A 24,549-nucleotide genomic window follows, 5' to 3' on the forward strand; every position below is an offset into this window, starting at 1 on the left:
CTTCTTTTCCCCAGTCTTCCTTTCCCTTTTTCCTTCCTTTCTTTTCCCTTTTCTTCCTCTCCCTCTTCCCTTCCCTTTCCCTTCCGTTTCCCCGCTCTCTCCCTCTTCCCTTCCCCTCTCCCCCCTTCTCCCTTCCCCTCCTTCCCTCCCCTCTCCCCCTTCCCTTTGTTCCCCCTCTCCCCCCTCGGGGCCGCGACGCCCGCAGCCCCCTCCCGGTGCCGGGGGGCTCCCTCCACGTGCGGGGCCGGGGCCGGGGCCGGGCCCCTGGCGGCGGCGGGCGGAGGGCGGGGGCGGCCGGGCTGGGCTCGGCGCGGCTCGGCTCGGCGCGGCTCCGCCCGCTGCCCGGCGGCGGGGCGCTGTTGCAGGCGGCTGCGGGCCGGGCCGGGCGGGTGGCGCAGCGCCGTGCCCGTCTCTCTCCGGCCGCGGGGCGGGAGGAGCCGCGGGGCTCCCCATGAAGCGGCGGAGGATGAACAAGCTCTACATCGGCAACCTCAGCCCCGCCGCCACCGCCGACGACCTCAAGCGGCTCTTCGGGGACAGGAAGCTGCCCCTGGCCGGCCAGGTCCTGCTCAAGTCCGGCTACGCCTTCGTGGATTTCCCGGACCAGAACTGGGCCATCCGGGCCATCGAGACCCTCTCGGGTGAGCGGCGCCGCGGCCCCCCCCGGCTCCCCCCGCCGGGCCCCCCCCCGGCCGCCCCGCTCCCCCCCGGCCCGGCGGCTCCGGCCCCGGCTGATTTTTCGCTGATTTTTTTCTCCGATTTTATTGAGGGGCAGCCGAGCGCCGGGCCCCCCCGCCGGCCGCCCCCCCGGCACCCCCCAGGCCCCGGGCACCTTATTACGAGGTGCCCTGCCCCAACTCGCCGGGGGCGCCGAGCGGGGGGCGGCCGAAGGGGCGGCTGGGGGGGGCAGCGCGGAGCCGGGCGGCGGCGGGAGCGGAGGGGGGGGGAGCGCCTCCGGGGCCCGGGGGGCCGGCGGAGAGGAGGACGAGGGGGATGAAGGCCGGGGGGGGCGGCGGGGGGGGTCCCGGGGAGAAGCCGGGGGGGGGGGGGCGGCGGCGAGCCCCGCCGACGCTGAGCCCGCTGTCCCCGCAGGTAAAGCGGAGCTGCACGGCAAAGTGCTGGAGGTGGATTACTCCGTGCCCAAAAAGCTCAGGTGAGGCGTGGGATGGTCGGGGAGGGGGGGCGAAGGGGGGGCGCACGCCCCACGCACACGCGTGGGGGGGCAGCGGGAGCAGCGCCGGGTTTTACTTTCGCTACGCTCCGCGGCGGAGCGGGGGGGGGGGGGGGGGCAGCGCCGCCACCGCCCCTGGGGGCTCGGGGAGGGGGGGGCTCGGGACCCCCACGCGTGTTTTGCCCGGCCTCAGCTCCCCCCGCAGCCACAAGATGTCGGGGGGAGCCCGGCGCTGGGGGCACCCCGGGGCCCCCCGCTGCTCCCCACCAGCCCGGCCGGGAAGCGGCTTCCTGCCGGGAAGTAACAGCCCCGGCGGCGAGAGCAGCAGCACGGGGAGCGATAGCGGGAACGATAACGGCAATAAACCGCAGTGATAGCAGCGATAAGAGCGATAGTCACAATCCCAACAACCCTTCCGAGGATTTGCACCGGGAGAAGTTGCGCGCTGCGGGCGGTCGCGTCTCCTCCGTCAAGTGATCCAGGTCCTTACATGTATTTTTTAAATTATTTTTCCCCTCTATTTTTTTTTTCTCTATTTTTTTCCCTATTTTTTCCTTACGCCCGCATCTTTCCTCCTGCGCCCCCCTCCCAAAGAACCCGCTCCCAGGGCACTTTGCTCCTCCCTTCAGGTGGGCAACGGCGATGCCGCTTTATAAAGAGAGGGGAGCACCCCGACCCGCAGCATTGCCCCCCGGCACCTCGCGACAGCGGGTCCGGTGGCCCAAAATTCGGAGGCTCGGGGCACGGTTGGTGCCGGAGACATAATTTTGCAACACGGTGCTGGGGGGGGGACACAAACACGACGCGTTGTGTAATGGGGACTCGGTGGGGAGCAGCTCGTGCCTGGCATCACGTGTGCCGCGGTGGGATGCGGGCTCTGACAGCGGGATTCCTTCGGCGGGGAGCACGCGCGCTTTTTACCTCCCAACCAAGCAGGCGAAGCCTCCCCCCGCCTCCCCGCCGCGAGGTTTCGGAGCTAAATCTCCTCCGGCAGCCTCGTGCCGCTCCGTCGGCCGCTTCTGGAGAGCGGCAGAGGCAGAAATAGGGGTTTTGAGGGTGTCGGACCTTCACGACGGCCGATGGAAAGCAGGGGTTCGCCCTTATCCCCGTTCTCCATTGGGCTGCTGTGCTCTTAATTTGCCTGCCGCGTACAAAAAGGCATTTAAACAGCCCAGAAATAAATGCTTATTTCTTTGGCCATAGCCTGTTTTCAGCTCTCTCCAAGTTTTCTAGCCCAGCCCGGCTCCCCAGCTCGTCGGCACCTCGTTTCGGGTCTCTTTTGCTCGCATCCAAAAACCAAAACTCCAGCCTCATGTTAACACCCGTGGCCGGCAGGGCCGTGCCGTCGCCTCGGCAGATTAAAGGTTTGATTTTTATAACGCGATTTTTGGCGTGGAGCGGAGGCTCACGTGGTTGTGTTGTAGTTTTCCCCTGCCCTGGGATTAATGTGCAGTGATTTATTTTTATTGCCTTATACGTATATATATATATATATATAAATATTTTGTTTGTTTTCTGCGTATACGTGCTCAGCGTAAAACACTGACGCGCAGGGGATGCTCGGTGTTTGCTGCACGGCGGTGGGGTTTGAGTGCTATGCGGGAAGGGGATTTGATAAGAAATCTGCCCGAAAAAAACATATCTGTGTGTCGGGAACCTGCCGGGAGGGATTTCCTCGAGGAGCCTCCGAAGGCACAAAAGGACACACGGTGCTGGAGGGAAGCGCAGAATTTGCCCGAATTTGTGCTTCACGAGTTAAAAATCGGTAGTTGCGCTGCAGTGCGAAGGGTTTGCCCTGCTGAAGGCATGATGGGAAATTATTGTGATTGTTTTGTGTTTGTATAAGCTGTGCTGTGCATCGGTGGATTTAATTTTTAAAAAAAAAATATTTTTTTTGTAACATTGGTTTTGAATTCACCAGGAACAGAGAATGTTGTTGTTTAGCTCAAGCCGGGTGAAAGAGCCGTATTTTCAGGGGTATTTTGTGTCCAGAGCTGTGCATCTGACCTCTGAACATCCCACTGATGGGAAAAAAAGATAATAATAATAATATTATTAATAATAATAATAATCAGGATTGTTTGTGTGATGCTAACAGCAAAGCCCAAGCGCCCCCCGTGCGGGCTCGTGTACAAGTGCTGGCCGAAAGCAATGAGTTTAATCAGGAGCAGCGACGTGCCAGAGCCCCGCTTCGTGGCTTCCACGCGGAGAAATTTCCAGGCTCCGCATGGCCGAGGTGCCTTTTATTTTCTGCTTCCGCCGTAATTTTCCAATTTAACAATTTTCAAATGATGCTTCTGGAAAATAATCGGTTTGAAATGAGTTCCTAGGGGAGCTGCTGGAGCTCTCTGGTTCCAGCAGGAATTATTCTTAAATCTGTTAAATCACAAAAAGGCTCGAGGCGGGGAGGGAAAGGCTGGCGTCGCGGCTGGGATTTAGCGGGGTCGCTGGAAAACCATCCGGACGCCTCCGGCACTCCTGGGGTGCGGAGCTCGGGGGTGAGAAGTCAGCCTTGGAGCTCGTTGTTTTCCGTGGCACTTTGGGCTAAAGGCAGAGTTTTTGCCAGCGAGGTGTGCTTTTCCACGAGCTGGGTTCGTGCCCCTTTATTCCCACACCCGGTTGCATTTCGCGCTCATCTTTCCATCGTCTTCATTTATATTTTATTTTATTTATTTATTTATTTATTTTTTCATTGCATTCATGCTGTAGCACTTCAGGTGCGCTTTCTGGGGAGGGAATAATTTTTTTTCCATTTTTTTTCCCCCCGCTTCCTTGCATGGAATACAAGCACAAGCCCTTCCATCTCTCCGCGGGCGTTATCTCCCTCCCTCATTATTGTTGTTATTGCTTAGTGTTGATTGCAGATGCTTGTTTAGGGGAGAGAAAACAGAAAACCCTTGTGCAAACTGACGATTCTGCGCATTGCTTTGCCGGGAAAAGCTTCGAGCACGGATGATTTGCACATACACACGTGTCAGGAGCGGGTGGGTTTGTCGCCAGCCTTAAATTCGGGGAAAAAAACCTGCAGTTTTCAGTTAGTTTGTTCGTGAATAGCATTGAGCGTGCTGGAGATGTTTGGGGCATGGTGTGGTGGTTTGCTTCGGGTTGAAAATTAAATTCAAAGCACTGAAAGTGCGTTGCTGAGGCTGCTGCTGTGGCCAGGGGCAACTTTCCTTGTTCCCTTTCCCAGGGGCGCAGCACGTGGCCAGGGTTGGCACCGCTCGACGAGCTTTAAAAACAGCATTTCCCAGGAATAACCCATTACCCAGAGCGGCAGTGAGCTGGGAGTTTCACAAATCAGGGTTGCATCAGGATTAGGGTTGAAAAAAAATGTCCTGGAATAAGCTGGAGAGCCAGGGGAGCCGATGGAGAGCTGCTTCCCACTGTGCAGCCGGCACGGTGACACGCAGTCCGGCCAGGGAAGGAGGTTTGCTGGGTGTTCAGCGGTTTTATTTTTATTTCTGTATTTTGTTTTATTTTTTTTAGCTCCCCATTTTTAACCAGGATATTTGTGGATCGGATTCCTGCAATGGAAACTCGGGGGAGATTTGTATTCCAGGAATTTGGGGTGGGCTGCAGGGTGCGTCTCGGTGACAGGAGAGGAATAATTGTTGTCCCCCTTTGCGTCCCAGTGCAGAGCAGGAACGCGGAGGGGTGTTTGCGTTTGTTTTTTTTTCCCTTTTCCCCCTCTTAATCTTGAAAAGCCGTGACAGATGGGGCGCAGTTTCCCATTCAGCTCCATCGTTAATACATCCCCAGGTCGCGGGGGTGCGTTCATCACGTGCCCTCCTTGCCCCCCCTCCCGCGCCGGAGGACAGGGCTTTAGCACGAATATATTTTAATTCCTTAAGAGCGTCAAGGCAAAGCCCCCGGAGCAGGCGCACCCGCGGTGCTCTCGGCCGCCGCTCAAAACTGGGGCAGCGCTTTAATGCTCGTCCATCCCCGAGCTACCGCTGCCATCCCGGCAGCTGGGGCAGACGCAGAATTTGTCGAGGTGACCCCAAAACGAAACCGACGGAGGCAGGGAATCATCAGCTGCTCTCGTCTGGGGGAGCATGCTCGTGTCCGGCTGCAAATCACCAGATGCAACCAGTTCAGGTGGGCGTGAGTTTGCGTACCGCCTGCTGGTTTTTATAATTTTGGTGGCATCATAATTTTTTTATACAAATTTTTATTATAATCTTTCGCCTAGGACATTGGAGATATTTTACCAGGTGGAGCAAAGTTGCTGGCGGCAAAGAGAGTTGTGAAACCCCGCACCTCCTAAATGCTTTAGTGACATTGTGAGGTTTTCACAAGCAAGCACTGAAATATTTTGTAAGGTGGAGGTGTGCAGATTCCCCCCCTCGGTTTCCCATTTCTCTAGAATTTTGGTTTTGATTGGAAGCAGGAGCCACAGGGCTTTTTTTTAGCTACCCCAAATACTGATCCAAGGTAGAAGGTGCTAAAACCCCTTTATGGCTTTATAACAGTAAAACAATGCACGGCGTGAATGGAAAAAAATCCTTGTTTGAACAAAACCCCCAAAATAAAAATTCCCATCTCTTTAATGCTTGAAGCTGGTGCTTGGGGTTGTTTTTTTTTGTCTCTTGCCCCTTGCCTCATGCGCTTGTGGATGGGGTTGTGCTGATGTGCTCTTGTGGGGCTAATTAGGTGTTTTTCCATAAACTGTATCCCCGACATTAGTGATTATTGGTGGTATTAATTCCCACCAGCTTACTGCAAAACGTGCGGTGCAGTGCAGTGGGGCTGATTCATCACTAGTTCTGGTGTTGGGAGCTGGGGGGGGGCTAAAATTAGCCTGTGGCACCCCCAGGGCCCCCAGGTCCATCATCGGGGGTGGCCACACATGGCCCAGCACTGCTTCAACTGGGCGGGGGCCATTTTCCACCTGGGAAACAGCCGTTGGTGCTCCAAATGAGACACGTCCCGTTTTCTGGAGTGGACGCTGTGTGCGCGGTGGTGCGGGGTCAGCCGTGGGCAGGTGACAAGGATGGGCAGGAGAAGGGGACGGGTGAGGTTGTTGGTGAGCAGCGCAGGATTGCCGTGGCCGTGGGCCCCCCATGGGCCAGGTCCTCCTGACCGCCTCCTCCGTGGGGTGGGGTTGGATCAACACGGCTCAGTGCCGGAGCCTGCACTTTGGCCACAACCCCATGCAGCGCTACAGGCTGGGGGCAGAGTGGCTGGAAAGCTGTGCAGAGGAAAAGGCTCTGGGGGTGCTGATGGATGCTCGCCTGAACACGAGCCAGCAGTGTGCCCAGGTGGCCAAGAAGGCCAGCGGCATCCTGGTTGTGTCAGGAATAGTGCAGCCAGCAGGGCCAGGGAGGTGATCGTCCCCCTGTGCTCTGCTCTGGTGAGGCCGCACCTCGAGTGCTGTGTTCAGCTTTGGGCCCCTCACTACAAGAAGGACATCGAGGCCCTGGAGCGTGTCCAGAGCAGGGCTACGAAGCTGGTGAAGGGCCTGGGACACAGGTCCTGTGAGGAGCAGCTGAGGGAGCTGGGGGTGTTTGGTCTGGAGAAGAGGAGGCTCAGGGGAGACCTCATTGCTCTCTGCAACTGCCTGAAAGGAAGGTGTGGGGAGCAGGGGGTCGGCCTCTTCTCGCAGGTAACTAGTGATAGGACCAGAGGGAATGGCCTCAAGTTGTGCCAGGGGAGGTTCAGGTTGGAAATGAGGAGACATTTCTTCTCAGAAAGAGCAGTCAGGCATTGGGACGGGTTGCCCAGGGAGGTGGTGAAGTCACCGTCCCTGGGGGTGTTCAAGGAAAGGTTGGACGTGGTGCTTGGAGACACGGTTTAGTGGGTGACGGTGGTGGTAGGGGGATGGTTGGACCAGATGGTCTTGGAGGGCTTTTCCAACCTTCATGATTCTGTGATTCTGTGAAAGCTGTGCAGGGAAAAAGGCTCTGGGGGTGCTGATGGATGCTCACCTGAACACGAGCCAGCAGTGTGCCCAGGTGGCCAAGAAGGCCAGCGGCATCCTGGTTGTGTCAGGAATAGTGCAGCCAGCAGGGCCAGGGAGGTGATCGTCCCCCTGTGCTCTGCTCTGGTGAGGCCGCACCTCGAGTGCTGTGTTCAGCTTTGGGCCCCTCACTACAAGAAGGACATCGAGGCCCTGGAGCGTGTCCAGAGCAGGGCTACGAAGCTGGTGAAGGGCCTGGGACACAAGTGGAACCCTGGAACATGGGTTGCCAGGGAGGTGGTGGAGTCACCGTCCCTGGGGGTGTTCAAGGAAAGGTCTTGGAGTTCTTTTCCAATCCTAATGATTCTTTGACTCTATGAGATGGGGTGGGATGGGATAGGGTGGGGTAGGATGGGATGGATGGGATGAGGCAGGATGAGATGGGGTAGGATGGGATGGGATTGGTGGATTGTGGTAGGATGGGATGCAGTAGAAAGGGGGGAATGGGATAGGATGGGGTGGGTGTAGGATGGGTAGGATAGGATGGGACAGGTAAAGTTGGATAGAATAGGATGGGTAGGGTTGGATAGGATGGGAGAGGTTGGATAGGTGGAATGAGATCAGGTGGAGCAGGATGGGGTGAATGAGATGAGATGGGATGGGATGGGCAGGATGAGATGAATCTTGCTCCTTGCCATGTGAGCTCCGCACCCAGCCCTGAAATCCCTGGTGGCAGCTGGGACCAGAGAGGTCCGTGGCTGCTGGAGGAGTGGGCTTTGGGAGCGCTGCAGGAGACGTCTTAGGCTGTGGCTTCCCCACTTTTTCCAGCGCCTGATTGCTTTTGATTGGCAGAGCCCCCTTCAGGGGAGGCTGCGAACCAAGGGGGATGGCAGGGTCCATGCGTTCCCCTGCCGCTTCGCAGCATCGCCTCCCCTCCTCGCGTCCTCCTCGAGCAAGGGCAAAGCTGGGCAGAGCAGGCACGACCTCCTGCTGCTGATGGGCTCCCAAAACCAGCATGTGCCGGGAGGTAGCTTGGCAGGGAAACCAGTCCCCACTGCTGGAGGGGGTGGTCCTGCTCTGCCCTGCCTGGCTTCCTGGCACCGGGTTCAGCGGTCGTGCAGCTGTGTGTCAGCTCCGTGAGCTGCTCTTGGCTGAAAATAGCAGCAAAAAGGGAAAAAATAACAGTCTGGCGGAGGAAATTGGCTAAGAAAGGATTGCAAATGCTGCTCGGGATGGGCAGTGTGTGAGTTTTGTCCCAAAACTGCCTGAGTGCGTCTTGCTGCAGGTTGTCTGGGGAGGCGCTGGGTGGCCGTTGCCTCTTGGGGGGCCCTGGTGATGCCCCGAGGCGGCACCACGCGGGGCTGGAAGCGCCGCTCACCTCCAGGTGCCTCCTCCATGGACATGCATTTCGGTTTCTCCACTGAAATCCACCAGGTGATGCTGGGAACCGCTGGAGAGCAGCAGCATGCAGCTCGGGAAGCGGGGTGCCTTCTCAAGGTCTCACCTTCTCGCTCCCAGAAAGCCTCCGGTAGTTGCTGCCCTCCTGTGACCGTAACCCAGGGCTTTGTCTTTGCAGGAGCAGAAAGATCCAGATCCGAAACATCCCCCCCCACCTGCAGTGGGAGGTAAGAAGCGCCGCGCTCCCCTCCTGCCCCCTCCAGAGGCTGGGCCACCCCAAAAGCACCCCACCGCACCTCCTCCATCACTCAGCACAAACTTGCACTGCCAGGGTGCGCGGTCTCCACAGAGTCCTTCCGTTGCCTTCCCAGTATCCCCAGTCAGGAGGCGGAGGGCGAACTGGGCTCCATCTCCCGCATGCCCGGGGCTCGCTGCTCTGAGCAGAGGGGCATTGCAGGGCGGTGGGGTGCAGGGTGGGTGAAGGTGGTCCTGCAGTCGGGTGGAGGTGGCTTGAGGATGGCTCCGAGCATGCAGGACCCCGCGGGTCAGAGCGGAGCAAGGAGCCACAGAGCAGAGGAGCCCTGCTGGAAATGGCACAGCCCGAGGTTCGCACTGGGAGGTCCGGGGGCAAAGCAGGGTTTGAGCCAGGCTGGCAGAGGGCTCCTGCCCGCCTCACCTGCCTGGTTTTCTGCTCTCTCCCCAGGTGCTGGATGGCCTCTTAGCCCAGTACGGGACAGTGGAGAATGTAGAGCAAGGTAAGATGGTCCTGCACGGTCCTCATCTGTCCGAGAGCCCCAGTGCCGTGCCCCAGCTCAGCCCATGCTGGAAAAGCCACTCTCAGCAGAACCTAATAGGGTGAAATGTGGTTGTCCCAGTGGTTTGTGCTGGGCTGAAGTGGTTTTCCCTGAACAGTCACCTGCTGGCAGCTCAGGCTTTGGGTAGCGACCTCAGCCCAGCGCAGGGCGTCTCCTTTGCTGCTCCTTTTGTGGGGTGGAGACAAGTCCACGGTGGTGGACAAGTGCAGACCGCAGGCAGTGGCTGGGCCCCTCCACGAGAAAGGCATTGTGCTCCCACGCTCTGCGTCAGCCCTCCACCACAACGTGGGGCACTGGGGTCCGGGAACAGCGGTGATTGCCATCTCCTCCTGCCCCCTAACGCTCCCCGCCTTGCTTCTCCCCCAGTTAACACAGACACAGAAACAGCAGTTGTCAACGTAACGTATGCAACAAAAGAAGAAGCAAAAGTGTAAGTGGCTTTTTTTTCCTATTTGTCTGTATTTTCGATTTCTCCTGGGAACATGGTGAAGTGCTGTGCGGGACCAGGAGTTGTCCACATCGGCCACGTTTGCTTTTTCTCCTGCTCCAAAGACCTGGTGGGGGCTGGTGTGTCCACGTGCTGAGGACAGATTTTGTCCTCGCTACCGTGGTACTCTCCGTAGAAGCATCAAGGGAGAGTAGACCTGGGGTGCTCCAAGCCCCATTGCCATCTCCATGGACCTTCCAGGCAAGACAAATTTCCAACCAACCACCCGAATTTCCCCAGTGAAGTTCAGCTATATTCCCCTGGCCATTTTTCTAGGCCGCACCGTTCTTTATTTTTCTTCTTGACTTATCTCTCCCCCTTGTGGGGTTGTTTCCAAGCTCTTTCAGCTTCAAGTGTGTTAAGGGCTGCCCATCCCACAGCCCTCTGCTTGTCCCCTCTTCCTCTGTGCTGTCTCCTCCTGCCCCCAAGGGGCTCTTGGCTGTGTCATTTGCAATTCCCTTTGGACTGCATCTTTCCTACAAGCCTGCAGGTCCTTTTTGGGGTCCCAGTGGCCTTGTCTTCGGGGAGCAAAGCACTCTAAGATAGCGGAGAGTCAGGTCAGGTAAGCAGCCCATCAGAGTCATCTTCCTGGACTGGAAGTTCAGACCTAAACTGGGAACGTGCTTTGTCGGTCACTGGTACGGCCACCTGGCTCGAGCAGCTGGAGAGGTGGAATATGGTGAGGGAGGTGGGAGAGATGGTGGTCGTATAGGGCAGAGTCAAGTTAGAGACCAAAATTTGCAAAGACTCAACTCCTGCTTCCTGGAGCTAAGTGAAACCATCTGAGCAGCTCCCAGAAGGCTTCCAAAACGCCCCCCTGACCTGGAGAAGAGGGCATTTGGGTTTGTCAGTAACTGGTTAGGGGACGCGAGAGGGAGGCGGGGGTCAGTGGCCAGTCCGCAGGGGTGGAGAGCAGCAGAGGGCAAATCACTGGCGTGTTGTGTGGAGACCCTATAGAGGAGTCGCAGAGAAATGCCACCCATCAAGAAGAACTTCAAGAGGATGGAAGAACCTGGTGTAGGCACCATGCAAAGACATGCCTGAAGACTTGTTGCATCCAGCAGAGGAAAAACGTGCAAACTAAGAGTTAGTCAGAAGTGCAAGGCCAGAAAGCTGTAGCTTTACAGGATGGCAGCAGAGACAGATGCCCCAAGGCGTGGTAGGTCTGACCTCGAGGCTTTGCTGATGGACACTGCAGCGATTTCCCACCTGAGTTGGACCAAAGTTGGGGGACTTTGTCTTCTCTCTTCTCCTGTGGACCTGGGGGGAAGGAGGACGCTGGGCTGGAGAGGGACGGTACCCTGTGAGGAGAAGCGCTGGGGGTGCCACCGACCTCTCACCCTCCCCTCCTCTCCCTGCCTTGCAGAGCAATTGAGAAGCTCAGCGGCCACCAGCTTGAGAGCTATTCCTTCAAGGTTTCCTACATCCCGGATGAAGAGGTGAGCTCCCCTCCGCCCCCACAGCGATCCCGCCGCGGGGGCCACTCTTCCAGGGAGCAGGGCTCCTCCCCGGGGGGCTCCTCGCAGCCCAAACAGCTCGATTTCCCACTGCGGATGCTGGTGCCCACGCAGTTTGTTGGTGCGATCATAGGAAAGGAGGGCTTGACCATAAAGAACCTAACTAAGCAAACCCAGTCCAAGTAAGTACCTCGAATGGTTTTGTTTCCTTCCACAGGACTCTGTGGGTCCACTTGCTTTCGGCTGTCAGCGAACGTTGTATTTTTGGGGTGTAGCTTCAGGAGAGGGCGGAGAGCTTCCCTCATCATGGGTTAGCAGCCCATGGGGTCTAGACAGCTCAGCTCCATTTCCCAAACCCATCCTTACTGGCCTGGGGGGTTAGGAGGGGGAGCACATGCTGAAAATGGCCAGAAACGGGGTTTCTAAAGTCTAATGCTTTACAAAGCAGGAGAGGCTGGATCCTGCGAGCCCCGGAGCCAGCCCCAAAACGGGTGTGCTCGCTGCTTGTCAGCCAGCGTTGCTTGGCTCACGTAGCTCTCGCCCTGCAGAAATAGCTTGGGACGAGGCTTTGGAGAAAAAGGGCAGATTTGGGGATAAAATGGGGATCCTAGAGGCAGCAGTGACACTCTTTGCCCTTGGGATTTGTTCATGCTGCAGCGCTCTGTAAGGGCTAGAGATGTTGCACAGGGGGAGAGGGAGCACCAATGGGCTTTTTGTAGCAATTTGAAGCCTTTTTTGCTATCTATTTTTTTTTTTTTTGAAGAAAAAAAAATATTTAAGGACTGTCTTGTTGAAGTTTTCCATGTTTCTCATGTCGATGTTTACATTGATTGCATGGTTTTCCTGCACGCTTTGTTCCTGCCCAGATGTGTTTGTGTTTAACCCAAAGCTGTCTTCTCCCATGTTCATCATCCTGAACCCGGTGATCCCACAGGACATGGGACTCCTGTACCAGAACATCCTCCAGGGCGTCCTAGTTCTCAGAGAAGCTTTGAGAGGAAATTACTTAAATCAGAATAGTGCATCCACTTGAGCCGAATTTGTTCCGGACCCAGCTGGTGCTCAGCTGTCTCTGAAACACGCTGACCACTACTGATCCTTGCCGTACGGCTCCCGGCGTGCGTGGCCCCGTGGTGTGCCGAGCAGAGTAGCGTAGAGCGCAGCGTAGCTCAGGAGGATGCTCTCTTTGCTGGTGCTCTCTCCTGCCAGCAGCAGGCAAAGACCGGTGCCTGAGCCTCCCTGTTCTGGTACGAAAAGTTAACCTCCAGCCTGGGTAAGAGAAATGTTTGAAGATTTGCATGCCTGTGTCCCTTGGGCTGAACCCAGTGCTCAACCTCTGCTCCCCTTGCTCGTCACGATCCCCTGCTCCAGCAGCTCGCGGGCGTTGGGTTTTAGAGAGGTCCCTGTTGGCAAAAAGAGGTTCGTATGGAAAGGGGGTGGCCCCGCAGGGTGAGGAGCCCAGGCTTGCCAGGGAGCACGGCCACCTCGCAGCTGTGGAGGCACCTGCTGCCCTCCCAGCTGCAACGTGCGCCACGCTCGGGTCCATCCTGGGCCTCCAGCCCTTCTTCTCCAGGTGAGTCCCCGGGTGCGTTCGGCAGCGGGTGCACACTTGCCCTTGCCACCTGAGACTGGAAAGTTTTCCTTTGCAAGCCCTGACTCCTACCCTGCACCTGGCGAGGAGGATGGGGGACGCGGTTCCTCCCAAAACACTGCTGCCTGTGGGCAGCTCCTGCTGAGGAGCCCTTTCACCCTTACGGGTTGACCTCCCGGGCCCGCCCCGAAGACGCCGTGCCGCAGAGGAAGGCCGCGCTCTGTGCTCTCGCCTGTCCAGGCCAGCCCCAGGAGGCCATGGGCCATGGTGTGCCACCGCTTCTGCTCCAGCCTTGGGCAAGGGAGGACCTCGTACACGTGGCACATGCAGTCACAGGAGGCTGCTGCCTTCAGTCTTGGGGTGTCTACCATCCTCTTCCTCGGCTGTCCTCTCCTCTGTCCTCCCATCGGACTGGAGCCGTGCCGCAGCAGCACTGGGACGTGCTGGGAAGCCTGGAGCCCTCCTCAGCCCTCCTGCTCTTTGGGGCAGGGTGTGCTTGGATGCAGCAGCCCCTTCCTGGCACCCCATCTCCTCCCCGCAGACTGAGCTGGAACTCACACGTCCAGGTTGGGATGGCTTGCAGGCCAGCAGGAATCGTGGCCATGCCTGGCCCTGTGCTTCTCCAGGATGCTTGGCATTTCAGAGCCTCCATCCAGCTCATTCGCAGCTCTCAGCCCCTCTTTGGTACCAAGGCATGGCCGTGTGCCCCATCTCCACCATCCTCAGCTGCTTCTGGGTCTGAGAAGTTGCCTGACTTGGTCCTGCTGCCAGACCGAGGCACGAACCCGCTCGGAGGCACCTTGTGGTGTGCTTGCCTTCCCCCCAGCTGTGGGAGGCAGTGGAGGTCCCCATGGCACTGGGCACAGGATCAGCCTCTGAAGGACCAGGTCCTCCAAGTCAACCTGTTGGAGCTCTGCAGCTGGGAACATCCTAGAGGGTGTCACACGCAAGTGGCAGTGCGTGGCTTGGTCCCTGTGTGCCGTGGAGTCAGCACCCCAGTGCCCGGTGCGAGCAGGACCGGTCTCCTGCTCTAGCTGACGCCACAGAAGATCTGCTGGAGCGACGTAGCAGTCTGACTGTCTCCCCTTTCCCTCCTCGGTGCTTAGAGGAGACCACGCTGGGATCCCTTTCGGAGCTGGCAGGGACAGGCTTTCCCCTTAGCTCAGGGTTACCCTGCTGCTCCCCCTCTCCCTGTAGATGAAGCCTTCTTGTTTCTACGTGGTGGTCGGTGAGCTCCTGTAGGAGATGACCCCTGCAAACCCACCAGGACCCAGCATCACCCCAGTGCTGTGCTGGGGGGCACTGCACCACAGCCTCGGCCTTGCTCGCACAGCAGCACCCACAGTGGCAGTGGGGTCAGGACGTGGACCCCTTACAAGAACAGGAACTTGGCCGTTGGCAGAGGGCACGGTGGTGGAGCCGGACATGTGGAGCTGGGGGCAAGTACAGCACCTCCCCATAAGATGGGGGCTGGCACGGCCCCGGCCGCGACGGTGACGGGGACCCCAAGGTGGTGGCCACGGAGCTGATGGCAGGTTGGCCACGTGGAGTCATCCTCCGGCAGGATGAAGGCTTGGTGGAGAAGGAGAAAAGATTGCTTACGCATCACCCATGTCCTTCAAGGCACGTGGTTCATGTGTCAGAGCCTCCTACCCTGCTTTCCTCTCTCCCTCTCTCAGGGCCCTGGCCAGGTGCAGGGGTGCAGTGAGGAGCGAGCTGGAGGCCCCTGCCTCCCTCCTGCCACCCCCTGAGGGAAGGAGCAGAGCAGCTAGAGCACAGCCTTGGCCAGTGCACAAGGGAAAACTTTCTGGTCTCACAGGGACGGGCGTGAGTACGAGCGCTGTTGTCCGTGTGCAGGTGTGACTCCGTGCCCTGACAGCCACGGGTAAGTTGTCTCCGTCCCGGAGGACACGCAGCGCTGGTGGCAGCTGCTGAGCAGCCTCGGGTGCTCTGCACGGAGAGGCTGAGGTTGGAAGGGACCTCTGGGGACCTCGAACCTGGTCTCCTGCTGCAGCGGGACAGGCGTCAAAGACAGGGCAGGTGGCTGAGGGCTTTGTCCAGTGAAGGAGTTGTTCTGCCCCATCTTGGTGTTGGATGGTGGTTGGCATCCCTCAGTCCCCAGGCAGACCTCAGACCGTAGAGGCATGTGTAGGCCAAACCTGATCCAAGCAAAGTGCTGCTTCTGGGTGGCAGTAGGTGTACGTCAGCAGGACCTAGGTTCAGCCCAAAGACCGAGCAGATGTTGAAAGGAGCCTGTTTGTGAACAGCCAGTTGAGCTCATGAGCTCTCAAAAGCCTTCTTGCGACGACGGCCGCGTCTCAGGGGGCTTCTCTCTGCTGGTTGTGTCACTGTAGGGTTGACATCCATCGGAAGGAGAATGCTGGCGCTGCCGAGAAGCCCATCACCATCCACGCAACGCCCGAGGGGTGCTCTGAAGCGTGTCGCATGATCCTTGATATCATGCAGAAGGAAGCTGACGAAACCAAATCGTAAGTGCGACATTCGCTGGCTTAACAAAATCGTCGGATTTGCTTGTCAGTTGCCATGGAGTCGAGGAGCTCGGGTGGCTCGGGTGGCATGCAGGCAAGCTCGGAGAGCAAAACCTCAGAAAATACAGATGGTTCTTCTGTTCCTCCCACTGTGTCGCTGCTGCCCCTTGCTGGAGATGGGCTTACAGACTGGACGGGCCTTGAGATTTTACTTTCTCCCCTGTTTTAGAGCAGAAGAGATCCCCTTGAAAATCCTAGCTCACAACAGTCTGGTGGGGAGGTTGATTGGCAAAGAGGGCCGCAACCTCAAGAAGATCGAGCAGGACACGGGGACGAAGATCACCATCTCGCCGTAAGTCCTGCTGAACACCGGGTGGTTCCCCCTGCTGCCCACCACACTGCGGGCAGCACCAAGCCCGAGCCACGCAGGCCCATCCTGCTGTCCTGTCCCCATCAACCACGGGCAGTGCTATGGGGGAGGAAGTCCTGCTGCCTCGGGGTGGGGGGCCCTTCTCTCATTTGGCAGTTTTTCTTTATTTTGGCCTGAAAAAAGAAATGTGACAGCATCTCCCTTTTGTCTGCACGTGGGCTAGTTTACAGGATTTAACCATCTACAACCCCGAGCGGACCATCACGGTGAAGGGCAGCACAGAAGCGTGTTCCAACGCTGAAGTGGAGATCATGAAGAAGCTGCGAGAGGCCTACGAGAACGACGTTGTGGCTGTCAATGTGAGCCCCCAGCCTGCCCCTCGACATCCCCCTGCTTCAGAGCTGCTGCTGAGGCAACCAGAAAAATATGTGGGGGGAGTGGGGGGGGTCAGTCTGTCATGGAAAGGGCCACAACGTTTGCTAAGAACCCCCAAGACCCCACTCAACCTTCAGCCCTTCTCTCTGTGTCTGTACCTCTCTAGCAACAAGCCAACCTGATCCCAGGACTGAACCTCAGCGCTCTGGGCATCTTCTCGACAGGGCTTTCCATGCTCCCGTCCTCTGCGGGGGCCCGAGGTGCTGCTGCAGCCACCCCTTACCACCCATTTGCAGTAAGTGCAAGAGAATCTGGGGCGCGGGGGACTTGCTCGTGGGAGCAGGGTGGTCTCTGGACCCTCCTAGCTCTTGGGTTTGGGTGGGTGCTGTGGCTGTAGGGGCCATCTCGTGGGGAGCCTTGAACAAGTGCTCCAACCCCCGGCTGTTTTGGAAAGGTGCTTGTCCGAGCAGCCAAGCGGAGAAGACAGAGACTGAACGTGGCTTGTCCCTCCCTGCTTGTAGCTCCCTGGGTAGATCGGCTGCGTCCTGATGTTGTGCTGAGCTCGGTCTCACTTGTATCTTAGGCTTGCCACCTCTGGAGGGTGGTTCTCTGCTTTCGGCTTGCGTTCCGCATGCCGAGGCAGGAGCTGGAGGCCGCTGGTGCCGGCAGGGAGGGGCGGTGGAGGTGCTCCCCTGTCCTGGCCCGCACTCACACCTGGGTGCTGCAGGCTGGGTTGTGTCCCACGGGCACAGTCTCTGGGCCGCCCAAGAGGGGCTGAACCATGGCAGGACCCGCGGGCATCGCCGCCGGGCGTGTGGAGCGTGGCTGGGAAGGGGGCGAGCAGTGCCTTAAGGCTTGGTGCCTTAATGCCCTAGCGCTCAAGGGGTCCTGCCTGCTGAGAGCTTATCTTCAGACAGATGCACTGCTAGAAACTCATTTTTTTTGACATGACCCAGGTCCCTTTGGCCTTTCTGTGGTGCAGAAGTCTCGTAAGCTGCAAGTGCAGGGGCAGTCTTATGAAGGAGAGGTAGTGAGGTGGGTCTGCGACGTGGTTCTGCAGCCAGGGCTGGGGAGCAGCCCCACCGTGCTGCCCGGGACGTGGTGCCTACATCCACATGTACAGGAAGGGCTGCAGGGCACACGCCAGGCACGTGTGGCAGCCCACGAGGATGGTGGGCAGGAGAGGAGCGGCCACCAGTCCTGTTGGCTGATGGAGAGAGAAGGTCCTCCTGTCCCCCAGCACCTGCAGAGCACCCTTAGGGTGACCGAGTGACAGGGCTTAAACCTGCAAAGCCGTCCCAGCTCTGTGGTCCATTTCTCTCTAAATATTTCTGCTTGGATGCTTGAAATGCAGGGAGGATGCCTCAGCGCACGTTAATTTACTTGTACTGTTTTCTTTTTCTGGCACCGCCAGCAGCAGAGTGGTCGGAGGAGAACGGTGAGTGCCGAGCCTGTGCCGGGCTCGCGGTGCGATGAGGCGGATGAGCGTGACCCCGGGGCTTGTGGCCATGCGTGGTGGCCCCAGAGGGGTCCCCTTCCCCTGGGCATTGCTAAATTCAGAGCAGAGGAGCACTGGAACGGGCTAAAAGCAAAGGGGGCCCCTTCCCTTTCTGCTTTCAACCTCCAGAGCAGGAGGGGAGGTGTCTCAGCACAGGTCGTGTCCGTGGGGCTGTTGGTCGGTCTGTCTGTGCCTGTGGAGAGAGGGATGCTCTGCCTGCGTCAGCAGAGCCTCTGGGAAGAGCCGTGTTGGAGCACTGCAGTGTCGTTTGTTGCTCCGTGAGCTGGGGGGGGGCTGCAAGGTTCCTTCAGGCAGCCTCCTCCAGTATGGGCTCCTTGACCCAAAACATCACCCCAAACAGGGAGCCAGGAAAAAATAAATAGGAAGTAGGCTCCCAGCTGGCTCCTTCCCCCCAAATACTGTGGTTTGCATGTCGGAGCGATGGCCGTGGGGGCTGTAGCTGAAACCCAGGGCTTTGGAGAGGCGCAGAGCGTGGGGGACAGGGAAGGAGGCTCAGGGTGAAAGGGGGAGGCTGGGGAGGTGCTGAGGTCTCCGTGCCCGTGAGGCTGGGCAGGAGCAGATGCTTTGGTGCTGGAGATGATGCCCGTGGCTAAGGTGCAAGCTCCCGAAGCCCCTGTCATGCCGGGTTAAACTGGAGGGCTGGGGCCGGGGAGCTGGGTTCAGATGACTTGCACGTCCACTGGGTTGTGCCTGCCCGAATCCGGGGCTGGGAGGAGCTGTACCTACTGCCAGGAGCTGCGCCTGGGCCTCGGGTATTCAGGGGACAGGGTGCTGGCAAGCGCCCCTTCAGGCACGGGGAGAGACACGTGGCTTTGTCCCTGTCCCTGTCCCAGCCTGGCTGTGCCCCCGCCGGCTGTTGGGGCAGTGTCAGCGCCAGCTTTTGCTTCTTCTCCTCTGACCCTGGAAAAGGGAAGTGGTCGTGGGTTGAGTTCTCACCAAATCTTCTCCACCAGGCACCAGCATTGCTCACAGCACCGTTTCGGCTTCAGTTCCTGAGCTGAGGGGTGTCCCCGTGTCCCTTTCTTGGGGGGGCCAGGGTGCAAAGTGCAGCAGGGCCCTCATTGACTCTCGCCCCTTCTCCCCCCGCAGAGCTCCTCGGCGTACCTCTCGGGGCTGTACGGAGCCTCCCCGGTCGGTGCCTTCCCACATCAGCACCCCGTAAGTCCTCCCGCACCCACATCCCCTGTGGGGTGCCCCCTCCCTGCTGTCCCCAGGGCAGGGATGCTGTTTGGGGTGGCATTCCTAATTGGCGATTTTAGGGCATGGGGTGGTGCACTGGGAGGGGGGAAAGGGAAAATGAAAGAATTAAGGAAAACCCCTCACTCTCCCCGCCAGCTCCCGGAGCAGGAGGTTGTCAACTTGTTCATCCCAACGCAGGCGGTGGGGGCCATCATCGGGAAGAAGGGGCAGCACATCAAGCAGCTGGCGCGATTCGCCGGCGCCTCCATCAAGGTGAGCTGAGGTTTTGTGCCTGGGTGGCTCCTGACGAGGTGGGGAGAAGGGAGTTCCCCGAAAGAAGGGTGGTGCTGCCAGCGAGCCCCCTCCCCGCAGCTCTCTGCACGGGTCCCCATGCCCAGGGGGTGGAGGGATGCTGCAGCACCCTGGTGTCCTCCAGGCGCGTGTGCACAGCAGCCGAGCACGCATTTAACCCCCCCAGATGGATGGATGTGCACCAGAAGTGAGGCTGAGCTGGTTCTCCCCTCCCTGGAGGGGACAAATGGCTTAGCAAGGGGACAAAAGGCTTGGTGAGCCCCTCTCACGCTCCCGCTCCCCCTCCATTTCGCAGATCGCCCCGGCAGAAGGTCCCGACGCCAGTGAGCGGATGGTCATCATCACGGGGCCGCCCGAGGCTCAGTTCAAGGTGGGCTTGGGCGCTGGGGACATGACTCGAGAGCATCCCTTGGGTTGCTGCTGTGCTGCCAGCCCCGATGGCGGGGGGGACACTTGGCTTGGTGCTGGGCACCCCGGGTCAGGGCAGAGCCCTGCAGGGTCCACGGGTTGGATGCTCCTCGCTCGGCACCACCGCTTTTGCTTCATTTTGCATCGCTCCCCCTTCTCGCAGGCCCAGGGGCGAATATTTGGGAAGCTGAAAGAAGAAAACTTCTTTAACCCGAAAGAAGAGGTGAAGCTTGAAGCCCACATCAAGGTGCCTTCCTTTGCAGCCGGCCGCGTGATAGGCAAAGGTGGCAAAACGGTACGTGGGGGCGCGGCGGCGGGGCTGGGCCCCGCTGGGGGCGGCCACCCCGAAAACAAGGGCTCTGTCTTCTGCTGCAGGTGAACGAGCTGCAGAACTTAACGAGCGCAGAAGTCATCGTGCCACGAGACCAAACCCCAGATGAGAATGAGGAGGTCATCGTTAAAATCATCGGGCATTTCTTTGCCAGCCAGGTGAGGGTTTTCCCTTGTCGTTGTGAATATTCCCGCCTGGTTTCGGCCTCCGGGAGGCCCGCCCCAAGCCCGGCTCCCTCAGCACCCGTTTCCTGATGGCTGCCTTGCATCCAACGGTGTCTCAGCAGCTCTCCCCAGTGGTGCTAGCACTGAAATTAAGGATAGGCTTAATCAAGCTAAAAATACACATCTCAGGATCGCCATGGAAGAAGCACAAGTTGAAAACGCGCAGTGTAAAGGCACGGCCCCGGCCTCAGCTCGCAGCTGTTGGAGCCGTCGCCGGCTGCACCGCTTCGCCAGCTGCCCCGGGAGAGGCGCAGGAGCAAACTGCTCCTTGTGTGCGCTGCCCCAACTGCAGCGGGGCCCGAGCAGGTGCCTGGCCCGTCATTAAGAGCCACGAGTGGGGAGAGGCTCAGTTGTGGGAACACCTGCTCGGACCAGGAGGGAGTGCAGGGTGCCCTTAAGCTGCTCGGGGCTTTGGACGCTCATTTCAGGTGCTCATTTTGGATGCTCGTGGCTGTGCTGCAGTCCCCATCCCCCCCTCTCCCCCTCAACCTCCCTCCTGATCCCCGCCTCTCACTTTCTCCCCAGACTGCACAGCGCAAGATCAGGGAAATCGTCCAGCAGGTGAAGCAGCAGGAGCAGAAACACGCTCAGGGAGCCCCAGCCTCGCAGCACAGCAAGTGAGGCTCCCGCCGTGCCGGCCAGCACCACCCGATGAATGTACCCCTGCCACCCAGCGGGCAGGGAGAAAACCAAAGAGCACCCCGAGGCGCGGGGATGGGCACGGGGACGGCTGCGGCTCCCCACGCACCGGCGACAACGCCGCAGCACCCGGCTGCTCGCCCCGGGGCGCTGCGGGCTCTCCATCCCACAGCCTCCACCCGACTCGACTCCCGACGCTATCCCTTTAGTTGGACTAACATAGGCAGAGGGTTTTGGATTTTGTTTTTTTTTTTTTAATTGTTTTTATTTTTTACCTAAAAACAACCCGTTTCACAAACCGTTCTCTGGCCAGGTGTGGCCGGGTGAGTGGAGGAGCCTGTCCGGCGTGCAGCGCCCGTGAGGGTAATATATTTTAGAATTAATATATCAATAACAAAACTAACGCCGATTTTTAATGTTTGTAAGATTTTTTTTAATTTTTTTTTTTTAATTTCAGAGGGGTCACGGGATGTTTGTTTTTAGCAAAAGCAGGCTTTTTTAGACTTTTAAGGAAAGGAGCTAGTCCATTGGTTCTCTAATGCACAGTAGAGCAGAGTTGTAGGATTGCCAGCAGGAACAAAAATAATTAACCAAGTGTTAAAGAAACAATTTCTTAAGGGCTTTGAGAAGAGCAGTGCCATGGGGATTGCCTGTGTGAGCCAACAGAAGGGATACCGTCTCCTACAGGAGGAACCTCTCCCTTTCACACGCCCTTTCCTCTTTGCTTCACAGAGTCCAAAACTGGGTTTTGCATCTGTTCTGACCCCCTGCCCTGTCCATCTGTCCGTCTTTCTCTCCATCACCGCCAGACAAAGCCGTGCTCAACATTAGCACCCCCCCCACCCCACCCCCCTCAAAAACCAGCCTGCCCCATGGTCCAGCCCGCAGAGAACAAACTTCCCCCGTGGCTCTTTGGGGATGAATTCCCCCCTTTTTTAGTTTTGGTGTTGGAGGGAGAGGAGGGAAAAACAAGGGGGAAAAGATTTACAAAACGTTGTTGGCCCAGGGCTTGAAGAAAGAACCTAGCAAAAGTTTTTACAAGAATGCAACATGCATACACACACACACACACACACAAACACACACACAAAAAAACTACCTCAGGTTTTCGTACCTCAGCACCTTGCGCTTGTGTTTCCCTTTTAGAGATTTTTTTGTATGCCTTGTAAAACTGATAGTTGGAGCATTTTTTTATTTTTGTAATAAAAACGAGTTGGAAAACGATCTCGACCAAGTCAGCTGCGAGGTGGGAGGAGGAAACCAGCCCACGCGTCCGAGAGCTCTTCTGTAGTCTCCTGCTAGCTGAGAGCCAGTGGCCGTTCCTTCGGAGAAAGCTTGAGAAATGTTAAAAAAAAAAAAAAAAAAGGAAAAAAAAACACACAAAAAAGGTAAAAGAAAAAAATAAAAGAACAACAGCAATGAAGTCCAACCAGCGAGAGAAAGGACCAGGGCCGACCACCTGAGCCCAGCAAGGTGCTGAAGGCTGAGCCTGTGCCAGCGACGTACTGACAGACTGCAATGCCAGTTTTTGTCTACTGCAAAGTGTTCTGTGAAAAAAGCCAACGACAAACAAACAAACAAAATATATCCAGCTAACAAGAGCCTGAGCTTGCTCTCCGTTGCTTTCTTTCCAGTGCCCTGTGGTGGTCATGGCTGTGCCGAGAGCGGGATGGGCGACAGGTCCTTGGCTGGGAAAGGGGGGGTGAACAAGAGGGTTAGGGCTTTTTTGGGGGTGTTTTTCTTTTTTTTTTTTTTAATCTTTTGTTTTAAACCCAGCAGCAGGGATGCCCTGACGACAAGCGTGGGGGGTTTCATGAGTCCACGTCCCATTCCTCCACCATCCCCAGTACATAGCATCTTCATTGCTGGCCTTGCAGCTTGAAGTTGACCCAAGAGGCTTGGGTTGAACCCCAACCTCCCACATCCCCCTCCAGGGCTGGAGCCTCACCATGGGCCAGGTTTCACACCCAGAACAGGTCTTTGTGTTTGGTTTTTAGTTTGGGGTGGTGGTGGTAATGCAGGGGCATGGAGGTGGGTGCTAAAGAGAATTAAATGACCTGACACACCAGTGAGGGAACGGGCTCCTTCCCTCCAGCTCAAAGCAGCTCCCTTGTCATACCTACAAGCTTTGTAAAGGTGCAGGGAACAAAAAGTTCCCGCCCTCCGCCTACAGTCTGGTGCTGCAGAAGCACTCACCCAAAGCTGGTCGGTTCTAATGGGTGCTCTGTCCCCACGCCCCCAGCCCCAGACAGCCAGCAGCGAGGAACGACTGCTCCTGCCGTGACTGATGGGCTCTGGGGCAGACCCACGCTCACCAGGGCTTTAAAGGACGGGTTTGATCTAGACGCACTGTCTGAGCCCCCCAGCCTCCTTCCTGTGAGTAAGGAGCACGTCAGCAGGCAGATGACGGCATCAGAAGCGCACGAAGCAGGACGCAAAGCAGCCCCCCTCTCCCTCCTCCCTGCCCAGGGAGCGCACAGCATTACTCACGCTGCAGCGCAGGCCTTCGGCGTGCTCCCGAGTCAGCACTGAAAGACTTAAGGGATGATTTCTCACCCTAGGATGTCCTCAGAACATCTTATAAGGGCATAAGGAACCAAACCACAGCTGAAGGTCCACATCCCATGGGATGACCTTGCAGACAGAGGGGGCATTTAGTGGTACGCATACGGTTTTTCTCCATGATCTCATAGAACGAGGCTTTCAACAACCACAAACACACAGCTACTTCTAAGTGCCCAGCACAGTCAGCTCCTGATGAGGTTGACAGCACCCTTCAGGGGTGCTTTGCAGTTCTTACTGAGGACTGGGAACGCACCAGCTGCCTGCCCCTCCAGCATCACGCTGCTGCTTCCATCTAATGTCTGAGCCTCCTCTTCCTTAAGGGGCACGTACGAGGAGGACCTGGAAAGCACCCTCGTATCACACACTTCCACCACCAGTCCTTCTGCAGGGGTTGTTTTGTTGTTAGTTTTTTTCCAAATAAAATTTCTGCTTCCATAAGCAGAAGACTACAGGGTCAGCCTCAAAATTATGTTTGCCACATGTCAGGAGTTGAAGCTAACACAAAAGGATACTTGAAGTATTCAGCTACTGGGCCCTAACGTTAATCAACAGCTGAAATCTTCCAAGTCCTCAGGGAATCCAGGGAGGATTAAATATCTCATGTAAGGACAAAACACAACAGATTGCCTTTGTAATAGTTGTCTCTTCAGAGGATCTCCTCTGATTTTGTGACGGATTAAGCTAATCAGTTTGAAAGCAAAGACTGATCCAGCTCCTGACCCACAACACAGATAAACCAACTTAGCAGCTCTCCCAGGAGAGCAGCTCCTCTGGCAAGTAGCAGCAGCGTGAAAGCTGAGCAAGGACAGAGGGGATGTCCCAGAAATCAGCGTCTGCCCCGGAGCTGAGGAAACACCTCGTCACCAGCCAGGAATCACTTTACATTATGGTAACTGTGCCATCTAACGTTACAGAAACAATCTGACGTGGTTATTTATACCAGCGTTCAGACAAGTGGTTTGCATGCCAACTGCATGCCAGCCTTTCCTCTGCAATAGTAAACGGGGAACTGAAAGACCCCAAAACTTACTCCAGTCCTGGAGCGTAAGCTGGTGGGGGGGAACAAAAGAAAAGGTGAAATGACTTCGGCTCACCTAAACTAACCTGGCTCAGCCTGGCTGCAAGAAGTCTGAGCAGAAGTCACCCAGACACTTGACTCAGCAGGCGTGTGGAGGCAGCACCAGCGGCAGAGGGGCAGTAAGGCTGTGACATGTCAGCACCACAACCCGTCTGGCAGGACCCATCCAGAACCCAGTACATCGGCACCAGCACCTGCTAAGCACCTTTCATTCAGCAGCAGCAATCTGTAGTACTGTGTGG

At 57.5% G+C, this 24,549-nt stretch overlaps 1 protein-coding gene across 1 annotated transcript; it reads left to right on the forward strand.

The window, feature by feature from the left end:
* Positions 1 to 331: 331 nt before the first annotated feature.
* On the forward strand, positions 332 to 22,265 carry IGF2BP2 (insulin like growth factor 2 mRNA binding protein 2). The gene is made up of 16 exons (XM_035545071.2): positions 332 to 641; positions 1,093 to 1,153; positions 8,647 to 8,695; positions 9,172 to 9,223; positions 9,650 to 9,713; positions 11,137 to 11,409; positions 15,173 to 15,307; positions 15,537 to 15,659; positions 15,901 to 16,036; positions 16,219 to 16,347; positions 18,661 to 18,729; positions 18,907 to 19,023; positions 19,358 to 19,432; positions 19,634 to 19,765; positions 19,846 to 19,959; positions 20,551 to 22,265. The coding sequence occupies exons 1-16, from the start codon at positions 452 to 454 to the stop codon at positions 20,644 to 20,646; spliced, it is 1,815 nt and encodes a 604-aa protein (XP_035400964.1). The 5' UTR covers positions 332 to 451; the 3' UTR covers positions 20,647 to 22,265.
* Positions 22,266 to 24,549: the final 2,284 nt, after the last annotated feature.

The sequence above is a fragment of the Cygnus atratus genome, chromosome 9 (genome assembly GCF_013377495.2).
Source record: "Cygnus atratus isolate AKBS03 ecotype Queensland, Australia chromosome 9, CAtr_DNAZoo_HiC_assembly, whole genome shotgun sequence".
Classification (NCBI taxonomy): Eukaryota; Metazoa; Chordata; class Aves; order Anseriformes; family Anatidae; genus Cygnus; species Cygnus atratus.

Bases quoted from the DNA above. Each gene is read 5' to 3' on its own strand.
- IGF2BP2 (XM_035545071.2), top strand. From the start codon at position 452: ATGAAGCGGCGGAGGATGAACAAGCTCTACATCGGCAACCTCAGCCCC. The intron at 642-1,092 runs GTGAGCGGCGCC...CTGTCCCCGCAG, and splicing joins GGCCATCGAGACCCTCTCGG to GTAAAGCGGAGCTGCACGGC. The intron at 16,348-18,660 runs GTAAGTGCAAGA...CTCCCCCCGCAG, and splicing joins CCCCTTACCACCCATTTGCA to AGCTCCTCGGCGTACCTCTC.